Source organism: Melanostigma gelatinosum, assembly GCF_949748355.1.
Source record: "Melanostigma gelatinosum genome assembly, chromosome: 17".
NCBI lineage: Eukaryota > Metazoa > Chordata > Actinopteri > Perciformes > Zoarcidae > Melanostigma > Melanostigma gelatinosum.
In genome coordinates, this window is record NC_136650.1 from 18,657,634 (window position 1) to 18,679,003 (window position 21,370).

Sequence of the window (21,370 nt, forward strand, 5' to 3'; positions counted from 1 at the left end):
GGCACTGCCGTCTCATTTCCCAGGAGTCAGAGACAAGCGTAAACATTTGGAAGTCTTTATTCCTCCCATACCGGTCATATCTACTTGGTTGTTTTCCTAGTTCATATTATTAGATGGTATTAGGTTGTAACTAACTGTAGCATGATGACGTAATTGTCTGTAACTTTTGGTTCTATGCAAACCTCTCGAGGCATTACAGTCGGTATTCTCCAAGAGCAGTTTACGCATTTTGCTTTGACGTTCTTGCGTAAATCACATGCCATTACGTCCAATAATGTGCGTATCCCACGATCCCACTAGTTACAACCAGAGCCATAGTAAAAGAGAGTCGCGTCAACTGAAGCGCACAATGCTTAATTGTCACGTGATTGACGTAGACGAGTCAGATAGTTTCAGGGAAGTATTTGGTGGGAGATTTGCATGCGTAGATATTGGTGGAAATTAGTATAAAAACAGAGGGACAGAATTATTACGTTTGCTGATAAGTAGTCACTAAATGAATCGATTTAGAATATTCCTATAGATCAACGAAATACGTATAATGCCTCGTACTCTGATATGCTTATTCCATCACCTACATCCACACGTCTACATTCACCAGCCCCAATCTTATATTTAGCTAATAATATATGATATTTAATATTAATATTTAATTCCCCCATTCATCAAAAAAATCCTGTTTAATTTCGACTTTCTATCTCATAATTAAGACTTTCTATCTCATAATTATGACTTTCTATCCCATAATTAAGACTTTCTATCTCATAATAATGGTTTTCTATCTCACAATTGTGACTTTCTATCTGTATAATAATTATTTTTATGATCAAGTCTAACTTTTCATCTTTTTTAATTTTTTTACTGACGTAAATGGGCTTCCGTAGCTTCATGAGCCGCCATTGCTGTAAAAAAAAAAAGAAGTGTTCCATAGCAGTGAATGGAGATGACGCGACTCTCTTTAAACGGCTCTGGGTTGAACTACAACTGCTGCTGCTTTAGCGCTCGGTACAGAGTTGAGTGCTGAGTTTGAGAGAGAGAGGCAATATGTCAGGCAGAGAAGCATTGGTTGGTGAAGCAGACGGCGGAATAATGGGTAAGTTTCCTCCGTTTTCGAAAAAGCATTTCCCTCTTTTAGTGTGTAAAGTTGACCCAAGTCTATATATCTGTAGCTGCAACGTTAGTTGTAACGTTGTGTTTTTCGACGTATGTCGACTTGAAAAGTGTCTCTTAACGAGTGCGAACAATGATTTTTTTTTTTTTTTTTAGGACAACGTTCAGCGCTAAACGCGCTAAAAGTAAACATTCCAGCAGAGTAATATCTCCAGATTCATGAATGGAGTTTGGCTGAGAGCTCGATGAATACTGTTTAGTTTTGAACGTTGACTTGTTAACGATAGTCGGTTAATGGCATTTCCTGTTTCTGTCATTATCGTCAGTAGCCGCACAAAGAAAGCTCATTACAGGAGAGAGGTGTAAACTCTGCTGCAATGAAACCAACCACAAACATGTTGAGACTGTTCACGTTGTTTACCAGAAATACTACTGGATAACTAGCTGAGGTTATGGGATAAATTAGATACAGAGATCCATTTAGATATCTTAGATACATAAATACCTAGGTACATTCTCTGTTTAGCACTTGCTGGTTGGTCGTAATGTAATTTATTTAATGTGTGATCAAAGGAAAGCCCACTGCAGTCCGACTCATGATATTCTAATCTAAGTGGTTGTAACCTACAACCATAACAAAGCCACACAACCGTACAGTTCACCTTGTTGCCATTCACAAGACAAAGAGTACAAGCACATGCAGGGATTAAGCATTTCAGGCTATCATGGAGGGAATACAATCGGTGGTGTCTTGCAGTCAGAGAGCCAAGTGGCACATTGTCTGTGCCGTTTGCATATAGAGGCAATGACATAGCACAGATGGTCAGGCATTCAGCCGCAGAGAAAGAAGAGCGTCAGACGGCGTGGCAGGCAAATACCAAGAGGCACGTCTGTGATGACAGAGCTGTGTGTGAGTGTGTTCTGGTGTTGGTGTAATGTAGTTCAGCCTGATTATTCCTAAGGGCATCAATGGAGGAGATGCTCTACATGCAGTGAGAGGGTTGTACGCGGCCTATTTGAGGTTTGTGCGTCTGCGACCGCACCACGGGTCTAATTTAAATCGGCCTTATCTTTACAGCGATGTTTAAAAGCAAAGACAAAGTGTAACTAAGTCTGTTTTGGACGCTTGTGGTCCAGCTTTGACTAAATGTAGTTATCTTTCTGTGAATATAGATGCGCTCTTCAGTTTGCTCTCTTGCAGTGAATGAATTAGACATTTCAATGCTGTGTGTGTATTGAAATGTATTTAGACTTCATGCCTTCACATATCAGTTTAAGCCAAAGACTCGCGGTTGTTCAAGCCAAAGACTACGCCCGCTATTCTTGCCTCACACAGAGCTGATAATTAGCCACAACGAGTCCTACTAGTTCAGCTGCCAGACAAGTAACATTCATCGCAACAGCTGCCTATGAGTGATTATCTTCTGGGATAACATTGCATCATAAGCAGTTCAACACAATACCTGGTGATGAATATGTGGCATCCGTCAGTGTAACACGAGTGTTTTTCATCTTAAGCTTGCCTTATACGTTTTATTGGGATATTCTGTTCACTCTCCATCTGTGAAACTCAATTGAGAGGCGAAAAATCCAATTTGGGACTTTTTTTTCCGAGGCAGTGTGAACGGAGCCCGGTAGTATCAACGGAGAAGTTTATAAGAATAATAGCGTGGGATGATGCACGACATGTCTGAGGTCATGGGAAGCGGTTTGTCAGAAAGCATCCGTGTCCTCCGAGCTGGTTGGACCTCCTCTAGTAAACCCGTAGCTTCCTGGAGACTCGCTTTCATTGTTTCCGGTAGTTTTAGAACAACGAAATGCACCGTGGTGCATATTTCTTTTCAGTTGCTGGTGCGTTGTTTTCCTGCACTGATTTCATTCGTCAGTGACACTGGCTTGTAGCTTAAGCTGCAGACACAGATGTCGGAGAGAGTGGAACCTGTTCCACATTTGACAATGTAATCTGAACAACTGCAATTACCGCAGAGAAGCTAGACTAGAACCGTTCTCTTTTTGTGGATAGTACCGGGCACCTGCTATATGAGCACTGCTGAGCATGTGCTTGTGGTATTTCTAGCCCTGTAGAGTACACACTGTTGTCCAGATGCATCATCTTCAATGCAAAAAGCCAGCAATTGTGACTTGCATGTCTTGTCACTATTTGTGTGGTGTCTTTGTTTAAGCATAACCCTTCACATGAGAGATGAGGTCATGTTTGCACATTGTTTCAGACTGAATGTTTGACCGCTCTGCTGTTCGTCAACTGTCTCCAAGTGTGTGTGTGTGTGTGTGTGTGTGTGTGTGTGTGTGCGCGCAATGAGACCAGTGAGACGAGTGGAGGATGCTTCATCTTAAGCGCTCACATTAACTGTTGACTGCTCCTATAAACACACAGGAAGTGACAGCTCGTTGATGCTGCACAGTTTCTCTGCTGTAGGTCTGTAGTACAGTTGTGATGCGCTAACATTTTAAATGTTCACTCACTGAAGCCTTTAAATCTGACTCTTGTCATACACCGGGGTTTTCAGGGGTTTTCAGTGTGTAGGGGGAACCCACAGTATCACACACTGAAAACCCTTTGGACTGAAAACAACTGGCTGAAGACTTATTTTGGCTTGTGAGCCATTAAATCTAAAAGAACAATCTAGTTGTGATCCATTATTATTGGTGGCCTATTTCTACACCAATGAATGATTGTCCCCTCTCACATTTTAATATTTGTAAAGCGTCCCTAAGAGGTAAAACTATCCAGTACTTAACAAGAAAGGTTTATTCGATTTAGAATTAAATAAAAAAATACAGCAAAGTTATATAAAATAAGTTGTTTAAAATATAGGAGTGACTCGATATGTCATTGCATGACTGCGCTTCTATAGTTGCTGCTGTAATATGTATTAAAAGTCCTATTTTGTTCTGTTAACTGGCAAATAAAGACCTGTTCTCCAGATTCAAAGTACATTTGTGTTTCATGTCTGCTGTCATTTGAGAAGCACATCCAAGTGTTTCCATTGTTCCTGCAGTAACTCAGTGAGACAGATTGATGTGTCAAAGGTCATTGCTGTGTACTTCTACTAATTTTTATGTCATTTTTTCCGTTCCTGCCTCGTGGACCTGCCTTTGACTTCCTTCCCTCATCGCGTTTGTCTTCTCACCAACCTGTCTGCCCGTCTCCAGCTGTAAGTTCTCGATCCGTGCTCACTTTACCGGTATGATCTTGTGACCATTGGAGTAAATGATCAGCTATGTTTTGTTTTTTTGGTCCACAGCAACAGAAGAGCCTGGAGGGCTACGTGGGCTTTGCAAATCTCCCAAACCAAGTGTACAGAAAGTCTGTGAAGAGAGGTTTCGAGTTCACGCTCATGGTTGTCGGTAAGTCGTCCGCTCGTACTCTTGTTGCACCTTTTTTTTGTTTTGTTTCTCAGAGAAACGCCACAGCTGAAAGCGATAGCAGCTGGGTTTATTTGAGGAGGATGCGTCGCACGTAAAACAAGAGTCAAGGGAAACATATTTAAAACAAATGTTTGCCATTCAGTACGAGCAGCCCAATATCACTGCTGCATGTGTGTGTTTGGCTCGTGTTTTTTTGTGGGGATTGTGTGCCGGGAGGACGTTTCCTGTCATTCCATTCATGCAGCCAAAGCCCGAGCAGCTGATTTAAAGGCAGATGCACCCGTAGAACCTTTCCTCCGCTCTCGCTCTCTCGCTCTGCTGTGTGTTAACCAGAGGTAACCTGAGCAGGAACTCTCTCTGAATGCCTGCATGATGTCACATCCTGTCCCCTGGGTTTCATGGAGTCTCCCCCCCTGCTGTGCATTCTCAAGAAAGAGTCTGTTATTTGCAGCGTATAATTTAGAATAGCGGTGTAATTGGCGAAGTCAAGTGCCTGTCATGCTGGAGTAGATGAGGCGTCGGATAGTGTGTGCGTTTCCTTATTTTTTTGGGGGGGTTGTCGTGTTATGAAACACATTTGCTGACGGGGGACCCGCCGGTGATGGAGTTTATGAGATATGATGGAATTTCTAGACCTATAATTCAGAGAGAGACAGTTGTGTAGAAAGAGTATTTATGTTGCAAACGGGCTACTTGTTTTCATTTTGTTTTGGTGCTTACTTTATTCGACATTACAGCATCAAAAAGGACATTTAATACATGAATGGGGTGGAAACCAGGCTGCCCACACCCTCAGGAAAGTATGAACGCAACAGGAATGAATGAGTTTTTTATAATGTCTTTATTATGGGCGTGTACCACTTACACACCCAGTGACCACCCCTCACACAAAGAACTACACGGTAACGGGTCTGACCAAGGGAATCTGTAACACTTAATGTTTAAAGTCCTCTGTGTGTTTTTAAATGGCCATCGTCTCATTGTTAAGAATAGAGTTGTGTTACATGTGACACGTGAAAGTGGGCCAGAGCCATTTGCTGGTGGAAAGTCAATATTTGGCAGTGATTTTGCACGTTTGCAGGAGCTGACCTTGTTCGCTGCAGCCGGAGCTCGTGGTGTTTGGTCCTCGGTGACAGAGAGTTAAATGAGCTCTGTTGTCTCCCACTTTTTTTTTTTTTTTTTTTGGAAAGAATGCTGTCGCATAAACAAGAAGAGGGGGCTTTCAGGAGAAGGAGACAGAATCTGACACAAGCAGAAGGAAATTGATGTATGTGCAGCACTTTTTGCCGTGCTCTGGACTTGTTAAACTTTTACTGTCTTCTGCCCCCCCCCCCCCCCCCTTTTTTTGACGGGAAAGTCCCGTTCATAAACACAGAGCGGTGGAGAGAAGATGACTGCTTTCAAGGGATAATGTTGAGCGTACAGAATTTCCCTTTCACAGACCAAACGGAGCACTTTTCATTTTACCTGCTCATTAATTCGCCCGGTGTCTTGGAAGCCCTATCGAATGAATTAACCTCACTCTCGCTAGTCGAACGTATCCTGCTCCCCCCCCCCCCCCCCCCCCCCTTTTGCACCAGCCTCTTGTATGCAGTGGCATTTGAATAAACCCCCACCGTTTACACAGCTGCTGGAAATTTCCTTTAAAGGAAGTGTGCTGGCTGCTGAGCGGGCCTCGGCTTGGCGGGCTGGCTCAGTGAGCGCGGTCTTCCTCTGGCGCTGCAGTCGGGATGCCCGGCTGTAGCGACGGCAAGTGGCTGTCTTTATTTATCCTCGTGCAAAATGCTGGTGTGGCGGATTTTAATGACGCCATGTAATGGCAAGGAAAACCTTCATCAACGTTACACGCTGCAAAAGAAAGCAGTACACCCTGGGCATATAATAAAAGATCAATCAATTAACATTCGCTATTTTAACTTTCCTTTGTTGTGGCCTCATGCTATCTGCAGAAAATTAATATACGTTCATATCCTCACCAAAAAGTGGGTACAAACATCCGGGCTGTGAAGGCGGACGAGTCAGCGTGATGACCTGCTGTAGTCCGATACATGTTTGAGATCTTAAAGTAAATCTCTCTGTTAACATCTCTACAGCTTGTTAACCGCAGACCTTATTTAAGGCATCTAACCAAAACATAAAATAAAAAAAACACCGCTTCCTCTGCTGCTGAAAGTGAGGCGCTGCACAGCTCGCTACGGTTTTATTACTGAATTATGATTTGGAAGCACATTTTTCTGTTCTGTCCAGGAAATCACTTTTGAAGATCACGTTATAAATGCCAGAAAAAGCACGAAAGTAAAAACGGAAACAGCCGACCCTCCCTTCCCCCTAAATATTTGAATTATCGGTCCAAGCTGGAGAAAAAGATTTGACTTCGACATTGTTCTGCAACAGCCCTTCTAATCAAACTCGTTATACAGCATAACTTTATTGTCTTTAGTTCTGCAAACCTGCAATATGAGTAAATTATATTTTAACACACTACAATGTTTAATCTCTCAAATTAAACGTGATTTGCGCCCATAAATCGCATGCAGACAACTGCCTTTTTGCTTTTATATGACATTTTACAGTTCACTCACTGGGGCCGGTGATTATTATAAACCAGCGTTAAACTGAGGTGAAAGGGGTAAAACTTCATCTGATGGTTCAGTCCGACTCACAGAGCAGCAGGGCTGGCGAATATTTTTCAGTCGGTCGAAGCCAATTATGATACGATCACATTTCTGTGTAATGCTTCAGTTTTTGTGACGGATTCATGACCCCGGTCCCATCAAAACAAGCAGCCACAGCTCTGACCGACCATGACCAGCACCTCCACTAAACCCACCACCACCACCACCACCACCATAGCTCTGAGTCTGATGAGTCTGGTTCTCTTTGTCACCGGAGCTCCTCCTCTTCCCTCTCCACACGCTGGGCCGAGACTCGAACCCCCCCGGATCTCACCGCGTCTCCTCCGTCCTGCTGTTCTCGTCAGCTCGTAGCTTCTCTAATTCAAGCTGACATTTTTATCGCATGTATTTCACCCACAGTTGTGCACAAAAACCACAGTCTCTCCCCTCCTGGTACCCATCAGCCTTCAGCCCATAACATTCCCTTTCTGCCTCAAAGAAATGTTTACGCCGATTCCCCGCATGTTTCAGCGCTGGACCATCTTGAAACATTTCTGTTGAGATTGCAAGATAAATGTGTCTCTGCCCTCTTGGGGAAATATTTATCACTCTGAGAGTGTGTCTCGTGAAGGATCCTTTTGTTCTGACTTCTTTCTTCATCTCGCCGTCCTCCTCCCTCTTCATGAAGCGTTGACTTGTTGGCAACGGTGGCCCGTGTTGTTCCCCGGCCACTCTTAAAGGTCAGGAGCAGCTCTTCGGCTGCAGTGCGTACGACCGCCTCCTCTTTGCACACTGAAGCTTTTGTTCAGCAGCTCCTTGTTACCCTCCGCTCACCCCAATCTCAACAGCCACACTGCTGATGGTATTGGATTACAGTCAGTTCCCTCCAGGCTCTTGCGGACATTTTGTGATTCATAACGGCTCCAAAAAATGTTTTAAGTTTTAAATTGACTTCATCAAATGGCTCGTTTGGTACGACCAACTGTCTTCAACCCCAAGATATTTGATTTACAGTGCTGGGAAACAGGGAAAAGCAGCAAACATCACATTTGACATGTTCACTTCAGAAAGGACTCAAGTGTTTGAGAGATTATCAGAATTAATCCAGATTTATGTCTTTTGTCGTTCGATTATTCAAATCTTTGCTCCTGTGTGGACCGATTATTTGTTTCAAATAGAGCTTTTGGGCAAAATGTTATTGTAGCTTATACGTAGATGATGGATGCTTATATGTTAAAGGTCTTTTAAGCTGCAGCTCTAATGATCAAAGTCTATGTTAGCGTTAAAGATCGGACCTGCATGAGAAGATTAAGCCGCCATTAAGCATTTGAAACTCATTTTTCATGGAGTAATAAAGTGGAAAAAGATGTCTGTTGTCTGTTTGCTTCTTTGAGTGGAATGGAATCTGTGCTTTCGATTTCTGTTTCTCCTCCTTTGTTGGAGTGCACATTCATGGTGACTGTGGGGGTTTGAAATCGTCCTTCCCCTCGCCTCCCTTCCCATGATTCTCTGATTAGATTCCTGAAATGCAGACGGGAAAAGAATTTGGGAGGACAGAACTTCCACCCTGTCTGTCCCTTCCTTCGCCTCGCGTTAACGAATGCCTGTTTAAAAAAGAGAGGAAGAAAAAGAGGGGGTTAAAGGGAGCCATTTCCTGTCCTGAATGTGAAACATGTAAAGAATGTTTAACCGTGAAAGACTGCATGAGGAATGGAGTTGATATACATCTGGAGATTGTGTCATGTTGTGCCTCAGTCTGGCATGAAAAAGGGGATTAAAAAAACAAAAAAAAACCAGTCTAGTGTGAAATGCATCTGTGGAGTTCACTCCCACCCACTCTGGCGCTGTCTTTGTCTTTGTCTTTCAGGGGAATCTGGGCTGGGGAAGTCGACGCTGATCAACTCACTCTTTCTGACAGACCTGTACTCCACTGAATACCCGGGTCCTTCAAATAGAATTAAAAAGACCGTACAGGTAATCTTCAGTCCACACCTTTCTCCTCTGTGAGTTTTAACAGTTGGTACACTTCTTTGTTCACTGACTCAGCCACTGATGGAAACCCGACCCCATAAAGCACCAAATGTTTGTCTGTTGACTGAAACACGATCGCTTCCCTTCAACCCGACACCAGCTTTACCTCTTTCAGCGTCTCTCGGCACTGAATAGTTTCTGAGTGAGATCTTGTTGTGCGAGCTGATGTTTCAGCTGTTTGCCACCCACGTGATCGCGTTGGTCAGTGAAACGGGTTCATCTGCTTCAACAAGCAGAGAGTTTGTTTGAATGCAAGGACGTGATATCACGTCGAATTCTCTCTGCTGCTGTTGTAAGAATGAGGTTGTGCTTCAGTCAGACTGCTGAGAGTTTTTACACTTTGATCTGAAACGGTATAGAAAGCTGCTACACACGATGTGTAAACAGTCGGGAGTTGCAGTGCATGGGTTCGGGTTAAAGCATAGAGTATAGCGTAGATGGCCAGTGGCTGTCCTTGATTGGACTCCAACGTCTCTAATCACAATATATTTACTTCTCTCTGCTCCACGAGGTTTGTAAACACTGATGTGAGCGCTTCATGTCGACGGAGATGTGTTTTCTATAGTTGTTTCAGGACATCTGATGAATATACGTGCAATATTCACTCTCTTTTAGCTCTGTTTTGGTCTCCACCAACTAAAATAAGATGACTCTTTAGCTGCTAAATGCTCCACTATTTTCACCAGCTAGTCACTTTGCCTGCAGTCTGTGTTGAGCAGGTTTATCTGAGCTTTTTCTCTGAAAACGGCTTCTTTCGTTTCATGTTACATGTGGTCATTTGATTCATTGCTCACATAAAAACCTCATTTCTCATTTAGCTTCTTCCTGTAGGAGATGCAGTGCTACGTAAACATGGCGTTGTCTGCCACAGTCTGAACTGTTTCACTGTTTGTGATGACAGGTTCTCTGTGTTTTGAAGCCGACACGGCTCAGATGGAAACCAGTTGTGATATTCTGTGCATCAATCAGGATTTAGCAATATTTAATAACAGTTATGAGGTTGTTTGCTGATGTTGCCAATCCACTGTGGAGCTCGGCGTCCACTAATCACAGGGTTGAAGGTTTGATTCCCCGGCGGCTCCTCCTGTCCACATTTTGAAGTGTCCTTAACCAGACATTTGGGTCTTGCAGCGCTGTGAGCGTGGGAATGGCTGAATTGTAAAGTGCTCTCTCCTTTAAGGTAGAAAATCGCTGCATAAGTGCAGTCCATTAACTAATCACGTCTGAGTATTCAATGTTATAGAGGAATACTTGAGCTTCGGAACCATATTTCAGGAGTTTTATTGAAGCTATAAAGAGCAATTCATCACCCTGTTGTAGCTTGAACACGCCCCCTCACAAATCCCTAAAACATTGAACACTTACACACAGCAGATCATTGCTTTAGTGTCTTGAAGGCATCGTAATGTATCTCAATGCAACCTCCGCTTTGTAGGTTTAGCTGTTAGCCACCTTCTTCAGCCCACTGGTTCCCAAACTTCTTCACGTCAACGACCCGTAAACTGCCACAAATTCGACCACGGACCCCTGAAACCCCCTCAAGGACCCCTGGGAGTCCCCAGACCCCACTTTGGGCTCCACTGATTTAGCCAAGCAGGACTGTGCTAACGTCAATGTAGTATTATCAGGACATTTTCTATTGTCTCGGTACGACGCAACGCCGACAAACTCGAGTCCTGATCCCCAGCCTGTGGTACTGTAAAAGAAACGAGTACCGTCACAGTTTCAGAATGTTGCTATCGACTTGGTGCCGAAGTATCAGTTCTCCTGACATCCCCGACTCTAAAAGATGTTGTTGTGATATCTCTCCCAACTTTAAGTATCGTCATTGGCACTAGTGATATCAAACGACACCCAGTCCTGCCCTGCGAGGACTTTTCCCCGACCAGAAAGCACCAAATGTTACCGCTGTCATGAGCTCACTTCAGGTTGAATTAATGTCAAATCGAGCTCCAGACACTGAAGCTGCAGGCTTGCCACCAGGAGTGACGCTGAATGTGCGAGGCATGCGGTTCATGCCCCGAATCCTCAATCACAGCCGCGCAGCTTTACTTGAGCTTCCTTTTTGAAGAGTGAAAGTTGATACTGTTGGTGTGAAGGGGCTCCGGCAGGCTTCTCTCTCTCTCTCTCTGAGTGTAGAGCTAGGGCTGGTGTACGGTAGATCAGCTGCATGGTGAGGATCTTTCCCTTCACCTGTTCCTTGTGATCTACTGCTTTGCTCTAAATCTCCTAATCCCTGGCAACACACGACGGGGCTCTGTCTGCTCTCGCTCGCTGCTGCTTCCAATTTGTTTACCTGCCTATTACGCCGCCTCCGTTCTTCTTAAAAGTTTAAATGAGATTTAGTCGCCGTGTGCTTCTGTCGGCTCCCAAACTGAATGCTTTGGGATTCGTCAAGGTTTCCAGAGGAAGTCAGCGAAAATGTAAGCTTGTTGTTTATTCTTGCAAGGACCAAGGCGATAAATATGTAGAATAGAGCGCTCGCTCTCTCTGGGAACCACAAAACGAATTACATTTCAAATAACTGTGGCCACTTTATTTTCCAAGTCCTGCCTAAAGAATGCAATGAACCCCGGAGGGACTGATGTGTGTGTATGTAATGGAGTCCAATTCATTATTGAACAGAGAAAAAAAAGAGCGCAAGAGGACCAGGCGGCCGGATAGAGCGAGTGTTCAGTGTTGCAGGTGACAGGCCCGGGCAGACTAATCTGTTCCTGGTTAATAAGGCTCAATGAGGCTGGAGAGCGAACCAGGACAGGGACTTGGTGATTAGCCAGCAGACTGCATTATGTCCCGCGCTCAGTCTTGTCCTGCCGACGCACAGACATGCCTTGTGTTTTGTTTTTTTTATAAAAGAGAATGCTCCTTCATAGATTACAATAACAAGATAATCTGATGAAGTAGATGTTTTAATATAAAGGACTCTTGTTACTTTCAGCAAACACTGTGTTTCACTTCATCTAGTTTAACAGCGTTTCCCACGAATTGTAGTTTCAGCCTCACTGTTACAGAAGTAAAGACACCAACCAGAGGGAGCGGGGTGTCAGCCAATGGTTGTATTCATCCAATCAAACTGGTGGTGCTTTCAGATCTGAACTCTTCTGAGTGAACCTTTGGTTAATATTGATATTAATATTGCCCACTCTTATTGTACTACAGTGACGTGATGTTGGCCATTTGTCTGTGATGAAGATGTGATACTGTGCCAGTTTGCTATGTTTGTTTGTTGTATTTTTATGCCCTTTGTAGTTAAATGTCACCTTTTCTCTCTGTCGATCTGTTCTTGTGTTTGGGTAGAAGTGCACCCAGACCTCATCATGTGTTGTGTGGTTTTTCCACTGTGCTGGCGTGTTAAGTTAGATGTAAATAAGCCTGCAGTCAAACACTGTAGTGACAGTATGCATGTCTTCCCATTGCTTTCGGTCCTCGTGTGATGTCATGTTGTTGTTCCTTTTTACCCATGAGCTCACGGTCTGTGGGCAGCCTGTCTAGCTAACAGCCATGACTCATCCCGTTACGTCATAGAAGAGACACTGCAGAACTCTTCAGTGTTGTCCACTCAGCAGCCCTTCACTTTTGACTTGTTTTATAGCACCACCTTAGCCACAGTGGTGTTGGTCACTATGCACGTGTGACGACATTCTTTCACGACTACGTGGTCATTAAAGTATTTGCAAATTCTTCTTGACAGAATCTTCTTTTCGTAATGAGCCACGTAGACCAAGAACGATCCAGTGACTTGCAGTAGCTTTCATTTTCACCCTAGCTTGTAAAGAAATGAATGTATATTTCATATTAAATGTTATTCAGAAGGTCTTTAAAAGGTAAAATGTCGGTTGAGTAGCGCTTGTCTGGTCAGCCTAGCCTCCCAGTAGCAGCTCAAGAGGTCAGAGGTCGGTGTAGAGACGGTCTGACTGTGACAGATTCCGGTGGGTGGGGGTCACGGGGGTAAGGGTCTGCTGTAAAAGATGTGCTGCAACAGTCTGTGTGACGGATTGAGAAGGAAAACCGTGGGAACGGACTATAAGGACGGCAAACCTGCAGCCAACCAGTTCTAAACGGGCGGAGAGAGGATGGAGGCGGAGAAAGAAGAACCGGAGTTTCGTTGTGAGAACCCGGCCTTGCTGTGTAACCGACATGTGGTGCAGCGACGGCCCAGTCATCGAGCGCACCACTGGCTTTCTGCGGTGCTACTTAAGTGGAAGGTAGCAGCTCCGTTAAACCCAAATGTGGCAAGTGTTCCACAACTGGACTACGCCATCGCTTTACAGCCCTCGTAATTTGTGTCTCAAGTCGTCGGCTCAAGAGAAACTTATGTCCCGAGTTGGACTGAAATCAAAGGTAATGCTTTGGTGACGTAGGTATTTTCGGGAGCGTCGTAATGTCAATGTTTGTCTGCTCACTGCTGCGTGGGCTCTGCTTGGCCTCAGCCCCACGGAGTGGTTCTCATCGGTTCTGCGTCTGTGATACGAGACCTGGTCTGGTTCGGATCTGCTGATTTTAAATGAAAGTTTATCTGCTGATCACGAGTTCTGCCTTGGCTGAACCCAGCCCTTGGGAGGCAGCTTTCTTCACAGCTTCCCTCTGTCCAGTGCTCCTCTACAGAGTTAGTTCTGGTCTCAGTAAATAATGAAGTATTGTAAACCGGTAAATTAAAGGTATTCGACTGTCTGGTTTGCACTTGTTTAAGACGGTATTTGTGTTATTATTTGCAAAGATCTTGACTGATTTGTGTATAAATTCTTGGTCTGCAGGTGGAGCAGTCTAAGGTTCTGGTGAAGGAAGGAGGCGTGCAGCTCCTGCTCACCATCGTTGACACCCCCGGCTTTGGTGACGCCGTTGACAACAGTAACTGGTGAGCTCAGTCGTCCGTCGTGGGCTAATTTAAGTCACTTTAACTGCATCGCTGTACCTGACATTGATGTGTGTTCCTCAGCTGGCAGCCAGTCATCGATTACATCGACAGTAAGTTTGAGGATTACCTCAACGCAGAGTCCCGGGTCAACAGACGGCTGATGCCGGACAGCAGAGTGCAGTGCTGCCTGTATTTCATCGCTCCGTCTGGACACGGGTAGGTGCTCCAGGGACCCTGCTGATCATGTGATCTTCAGAGTCCTTCAGCCGTTCTTTAAGTGTTCATTGTTCAGGAGGTTTTTTACCAGATTATCAGCAGAGGTCTCCTCTTCTGCAAAACAAACGAACCAGGTTATTAAAAGCTATAAAAGGTTTTCTCGTGAAGCGTTTCTCTAACGCTGTTTGGCAGACTCAGGCTCTGACACCAGAGCCCTTCACTGACACTCTAACCATTCAACTGTCTCTTTTCTGTCCTCAGACTGAAGCCCCTCGATATTGAATTCATGAAACGGTTACATGAAAAGGTGAACATCATTCCCCTCATCGCCAAAGCCGACACAATGACCCCGGAGGAGTGTCAACAGTTCAAGAAGCGGGTGTGTGTGTGTGTGTGTGTGTGTCACTTCTGACTGGACGTATATGTTTCCGTTCGTCGAGCGTCTTTCAGGACTCGAATGTCATTGTTTGATTGTAGTCTGTCTGTTAACGTGGAGAAAGATTTAATGCCAGGTTTGTTGTCACTGTAGACATTTTGTGTTTCTGACTCCGTAACAAGTCTTGTTTATTTAGTTGTACGTCACAAGCCCCATCAACAGAATACAGGAAGTACATGTCACACTTTACCACCAATGTTGAAGACTCGCGTGTTGTATTTCATTCTACAGCACACTGCATTCATGCACAGACGCTGTGTGTGTACATATCACAGCAGCATTTGTGTGTGTGTGTGTGTGTACTGTGTGTGTGTGTGTGTGTGTGTGTGTGTGCTGACCAGCCTCCAGTGTGACTATTGATGTTTCTGGACCCTTTTGTCTCACATACTGTCACTGTTTTTCCATTTCACCCTGCCTCTCCCTGTGTCCTCTCTGCTGCGTGCAGATCATGAAAGAAATCCAGGACCACAAAATCAAAATCTACGAGTTCCCAGAGACGGATGATGAGGAGGAGATGAAGATGGTCCGGAGAATCAAGGTCTGTTCTTCTCAGGACACCCTCCATGAAACTTTCGATAAAACTGTGTGTGGGGTTTTCAATGCGGCGTATTTTCATTTGTCTCCGTGCATTTAAGCGTATTTTTAGCCATTGTGCGTGAGCTATGCAACAGTTGTCTCCGTCCTCTCTCGCAGGATCGTTTACCCTTGGCTGTAGTCGGCAGTAACACCATCGTCGAGGTCAACGGAAAGCGAGTGCGCGGGAGGCAGTACCCCTGGGGTGTGGCTGAAGGTGAGAGGTCGAGGGTCATCTGATCCCAGCCTGTAAATTGATCAACTAAGTGGATTCTCTCTCACACACACACACACACACACACACACACACACACACAAATGAAAACACACATTTTTCCACTGCTGTATTGGATTATTGAGCAGGCATCATGTGGAGATGGATTGCAAAGCAGCAACATAATCCACGAGCTCCTTTTTTGCTCTCATTCCAGTGTTCAACACACACACACACACCCTGGAGTGCTGGACCAACTCGTTTTAAAAATATCTTGCAGCGTATACATTTGTTTTTATGTGTAGCATTTAGTTTTGCACCAACAATATAAATGGCTGATGACATAATGTACAAATTTAGCCTATTAAGCATTTGTTTAAGCTTACATATGAATAAATAATGGACAAAAGAACTTTGTTTAAAATTCTTTTAAATAATGTCAATGTTTTTTTCATGGTAGTCAATTGCAGAGAATTGTTCATATTTAAAGGAGTAAATGTACATGTATTATATGTACGGTCATAGATAAAAGCAACTACATTGTCTGCATACTTTCTATAAAAGAAGAAAACTTTCTTTGCAATTTCATTTTCTGACTGATTAGCAGCCAAAATAGTGGATTTATTTGCCACTTCCTTGTGTTCAAACAAACTTATCACTTGCTGAATCTTCATCGGTGCGTTCTATGAAAAAGAAAACATTCTTCCCACCAGTGGAGAAACTAGACGTTTCTCTTCAGCACAGGATGTGAGAGCCCTGCTTGACCTGACACAGGATGTCGCTGTCACACTGTGGTGAGACGTATGAAGCATCGCTACACATTCAGTTTGAAGTGATGAGCCACAGCGGGAACGTCACGGTTCGTGAACGTTACTGTAGCTGTAGTGAAGAATTAGCAGCTTAAGAACCGAGTACAGTACAGCCTAGTGGATGACGTGTAGGAGTGCTACTATCAAACTGGTTTGCCGCCAGTGATGCTATCCATGGGGAGTGAGTTTTGGAATACCAAAAATGTTTTTGAGAGGGTGGGGGAGAGAGAGAGGGAGGGAGAGAGGGCAAGGACCCTGAGAAGGTATGCGAGTCGCTCTACCACAGCAGTCCAGAGAATCCCCAGAGGACTGTGGTGAGTTTTACTGTAGGAAGGATCACAAACAGCTGCGCGTGATGCCGCCTGCTGGTGGTTTCTGGTACTACAGACATCTATGTTGGTGCCACTGCAGGGCCTTGAAAACCCTGATCAAGTCTCGAGACAAATTAGCCGTGGAAACAAAAACAAAAAGGATATCTGTGAGTAAAAGATATAACCGAACGCATCAATATATAATCCTGATGGGGTTTTGGGTTTACCCCAAAATAGTTGGTTCGTATTATCGTCTGACTGCTGTGTTTGTGGACCCGTTTGGACCTTTTTTTCCCGTGTTCTAATCGCAGCTCCATCCATCTCTTCTTACAGTGGAAAACGGAGAGCACTGTGATTTTACAATCCTCCGGAACATGCTCATCAGGTGAGCAAAAACATCTTCAGCACAGTCGAGGCTGAGAATCAGAGCCCAGTGACTCACTTGTTCTAAAAGTTTCAAATAAAGAAATCTGGTTGCTTCTTCCAGTGAGATGTACTTGTGCTTATTCACCTCCCTCGTGTTGTGTTCCAGGACCCACATGCAGGACCTGAAGGACGTGACGAACAACGTTCACTACGAGAACTACCGCAGCAGGAAACTCGCAGCGGTCACATACAACGGAATGGACAACAATAAGAACAAGGGACAGCTCACCAAGTAAGTCCATCCGCACAGTCTGCACACAACTGTGCTGTTTGGTTACACGTGAGGAGCACATTTAATCGTGTCAACTCTTGGGATAATGTTGCTGATTTGGCTGCTGGTTCCATCGGGATGCTCTGAGCAGCTCATTCACCGCGTAAGCGTGGAGGAAACCACAGCTCTGACCTCCAGATTAAAGTTGGCAAGCTGTCACCGAAGCAGGCAAAACCTTTAAACCCATTCCTGGCCTAACCCCACCCCCCCTAACCCACCCCCCACTAACTGGCCACCAGTGTCCGTTGTGTTTGATTTGACTGTACTAACTGAGGCACCGTCTGATTGCCTAATCCACCGGCTGCAGCTGTCAGTAATAAGCTAATGCATGGTTCATGGCAGCATGCTAAGTGTCTGTGCATCTGTTTGTTTTTAGACCTGAGACAACTGACGGCATGTAAGTGTTACCTGACTTCTTCAAAATCTCTCCAGAGAATGCATTTTCACTTTTATCTCTGAATCAATTTTCCCCCTGATTTCCTGCTTCGTTTAACGCTTTGAAATGCTGACGTCTACTTGAATGAAACGATTAGAAGAAGACATCACAGAATAGTTCTGCATAACGTCTGATATATCCAATCGCTGTCATCTGGCTTGTCTTCTTGCTTTGCAGTTTCATCACTCATTTCTCACTAACCAATGTTGAAGAATTTAACACGATACAAGCACTGGCTAATTAATCTTCCGGTAGTTATAGTCAAAGGTAGGAACGGGGCGATGTCGAAATTTCATGTCACGATTATGCCGGCAAAAATAATTGCGCTCCACGATATTATCACGATAGTCATCAAAATATGCTTAAAACATCCTGGAATCACTCCACCTTACATTTTAAGAAACAATGTTTTTATTTCATCCCACAACTTTTTTTTTGTGTCGTGAAAAGCAAACTATCTTAAATAAGGTAATCCTAAATTGTAAGCCCCTCCCCCGCATGAATAAAATAGCAACGTTGAGCGAGTCTGTTCTTTCTTACGTGATGATCCCTGTGTTTATATTTTTCACTCCTCGACGTGATATTTAGGACAGCTTTTTCATGTCACTTCTGAGGATATTCACGATTATCCTGATTATGGAAATTCATTCAAACATTTATATGCTAACAAAACATGGGGTATGCCGATATTATTCCTGTTTTAGGAGCGTCCTTTAGACATGCAGACCGATCACGAATCACGACCTCTTGCCTGTTTAAACAAACAAACTAGCCAGCGGTTTACAAGGCTGTGGTAGAGATGCATGCTCAAAAGAGAAGTATTTTTTGCATGTAAATGATTGAAAAAGATACTTTCACTCGCCCCTATTTACATTGTTCATTAACACATTTGACACGTTTTACGTAAACAAACGAGGCAAGCGAGCCGGGCCTTTCCTCCCTCCCTGGTCCCTCCTCTTCTCCTGCTCATCGCTCTGCAGTCAGACAGGCCTTAATAAGTGGGGATGGAGGGGGGGGGGCATAATGTCCAGCTGTGTGGCCGTCCTCCTGTCGCTGTGTGCTGTCTGTATGACGACTGGCTTGTGTCTCCAGGAGTCCTCTAGCCCAGATGGAGGAGGAGCGACGGGACCACGTGTCCAAGATGAAGAAGATGGAACAAGAAATGGAACAAGTGTTTGAGATGAAGGTCAAGGAGAAGCTGCAGAAGCTCAGAGACTCTGAGGCTGAGGTAGACAAATCATTATTTTAGTCTGTTTATCAGTGCGGTTTTCCCTTTTTTTTGTTGATGCTCGGTTAACCTCTTGACTGCACGTCCGTGTCCCTGCAGCTCCAGCGGCGTCATGAGCAAATGAAAAAGAACCTGGAGGCCCAGCACAGGGAACTGGAGGAGAGACGTCGGCAGCACGAGGAGGAGAAGGGAAGCTGGGAGGCCCAGCAGAGGATTCTGGAGCAGCACAAACTAGACGTCTCCAGGTAAACACACCGCCACACACCATGATCGATGACGGTTGAAAAGTATCGAAAAGAAGGGTCGTATTGGCCGAACAAAACTGTGGACTGAATACGTCACTCAAACTTGAAAAAAGTCAGACAAAAGTTTCCTATAATATTTTGTGTCCGATAGTATTTTCTGTAATATCCATTGTGTCGGAGTTCATCTGTTTCAGGAAAGTCTGGACAGGATTTATAATGCAGCATGAACAGAATACTGGAGCAGTGATTCACCTGCAAACAGTCCCTGATGTACACGGAAAAATACTTCTTTGCTCACGTCGTTCACTCGTGTAATTAACTGACTGCTGTTGTCGCTGTTTTAAAGGAGCATCTGAGGTGTTTTGGGCCGGGACGTGAGAAAAAAACTCGTACTATTGTGACCAGCACCCCTTTGGGATGAAATTATGACGATGCAGCAAAACGCTCGACCATAGCACTTCAACAAATAGCAATTAAATCGGAGTTCCAACATAATATTAAATCGGAGTCCCAACATAATACCTAACAAATACCCAGAATGTAAGTCCTCCAAAAGCCTCTTTTCTTTTCTAGAAGAGGCTGTGGGAGGATTTAAAAGATGCTGTATCAGCGACTTGTTTGTCCAGTTCGTCAGTGATTGTGTCTGAGTCAGATTTGGGAAGCAGTAAATGCATATTACTGACCGACACATCCCCACGGTGTTTGTGGATGAAGGTTGCAGATTGTTGTTGTAGACTGCTGCTTGACTGCTCTTCTGTCCTCTTGTTTTCACAGGACCTTGGAAAAGAACAAAAAGAAGAAGATATTTTAACAACTCTGGACCTTCCTGATTCGACAGCGTATTTTTTGTTTTGCCAACCTGCCAGCCTTGATTGTCAGAGCATCTGTCGATCAACTACATCCGCTGTTTGACCATATTACTGTGTAATACTCGTGTGAAAGCCAGGGGGCAGTATGAGTTCCAACAGTCGTTCTCTGCTCGTCCTCATGTTCCTCCTTAAAGAACTGTAATAATCTCTATATAGAACCAGTGTGCAGTCCTGTTGTTGGGGTCGCTGCTCACAAAAACCCGTATATATTCACACAGAAAACACAGCCGGTGTTCTTACTTAATGACAAACAAGACGACGTCTTCCTTTCCTCCTTTCTTTCTTCTACTTTGGGAATGTTTGATGATGCTCTGTGCTGCATCCTTTTTAATGCCAAAAACCAAACGAAGAGGTCGGCCTTTCACTTCCTGCACATTGGCAGACGGCGTCAGGCTGAGGCTCACCTCAGGCACTGTTGTTTTTTTTTTATACGTGTATGTATCTTTCGGTTCACATATTTAGGTATTTCATTTCCTCCCACGTGGTATGCTCTTCCATCTCCTGTAATGTAAATTGTATAACCAAGAACGTCAGTGGTCAACGTCAACCATGTGTGTCATGTTCTTACTTTTTGCTCATTTTAGTTTTTTAGTTTTGTTTTTTTCATTTTGTATCCGCCTGGCATCGAACTTGTGTTCGTTTTGTTTCCGGTGTTTTCCAGCCTCGCTTTTTGGAAACCAAACATGTATTCCTGACTTCACTCATGCTGAGTGTAACAACGTCTAGAAACTGCTCTCGAAGTGCTTTAACGTGAATTTATTTGAACTTCTTGTGCAGATTCTATTTTTTTTTTTTTACTGCGGGATGTGGAAAGCTTGTGCACATTTGGCACCGTTTGTGTACTGCATCTGTATTTTGTAATGTCTTGTTTTTATTGTAAAAAAGTTGCATAATAAAATTGTGATGGGGGAAAAATATCAGAAGAATTTGACTGAAGATATATACATTACAGGTACATGGATACCCAAACATTCCACCCATGTGTTGTTGTTAACCAGTGGGTATTCATGTGCTGCTAGAACGTACAGCCCTCACTCCTCTGGTTTCAGGTTACCTGGCTGCAGAGATTTGCCCCCATTCAGCCAATAGTGAGGTCCACCACTGACGTCTGGCTCCCAGTCAGCGTTCCAGTTCATCCCAAAGGTGTTGGATGTGGCTGAGGTCAGGACAGGTAGACATTGCTCTTCTATATCTTCACATAGCGAATAGTTGTTTGCTGCTCTATGTAATGCTCTGAATATTGAATTTGGCATCTTTTAATGAAGTCCAGCAGCAGTTTTACCTGATCAGATCCGGTCCAATTCATTAAAAAAACAGCCCGAATCATAACCTTGC

At 44.2% G+C, this 21,370-nt stretch overlaps 1 protein-coding gene across 2 annotated transcripts; it reads left to right on the forward strand.

Annotated features, from left to right (window-relative positions):
* The first annotated feature begins 4,382 nt into the window (after positions 1–4,382).
* Positions 4,383–20,952, forward strand: LOC306791841 (septin-7-like). 2 transcript variants are annotated; one of them, XM_079288740.1, is made up of 13 exons: positions 4,383–4,479; positions 8,983–9,089; positions 13,901–14,001; positions 14,083–14,217; positions 14,479–14,596; positions 15,099–15,191; positions 15,347–15,443; positions 16,894–16,945; positions 17,093–17,218; positions 17,634–17,654; positions 18,786–18,921; positions 19,021–19,166; positions 19,941–20,952. In XM_079288740.1, exons 1-13 carry the CDS (start codon positions 4,470–4,472, stop codon positions 19,975–19,977), a joined length of 1,179 nt encoding a protein of 392 aa, XP_079144866.1. In that variant the 5' UTR covers positions 4,383–4,469; the 3' UTR covers positions 19,978–20,952. The 2 variants fall into 2 exon arrangements, with proteins under 2 accessions (XP_079144866.1, XP_079144867.1); XM_079288741.1 differs by lacking the exon at positions 17,634–17,654.
* The last annotated feature ends 418 nt before the right edge of the window (positions 20,953–21,370 follow it).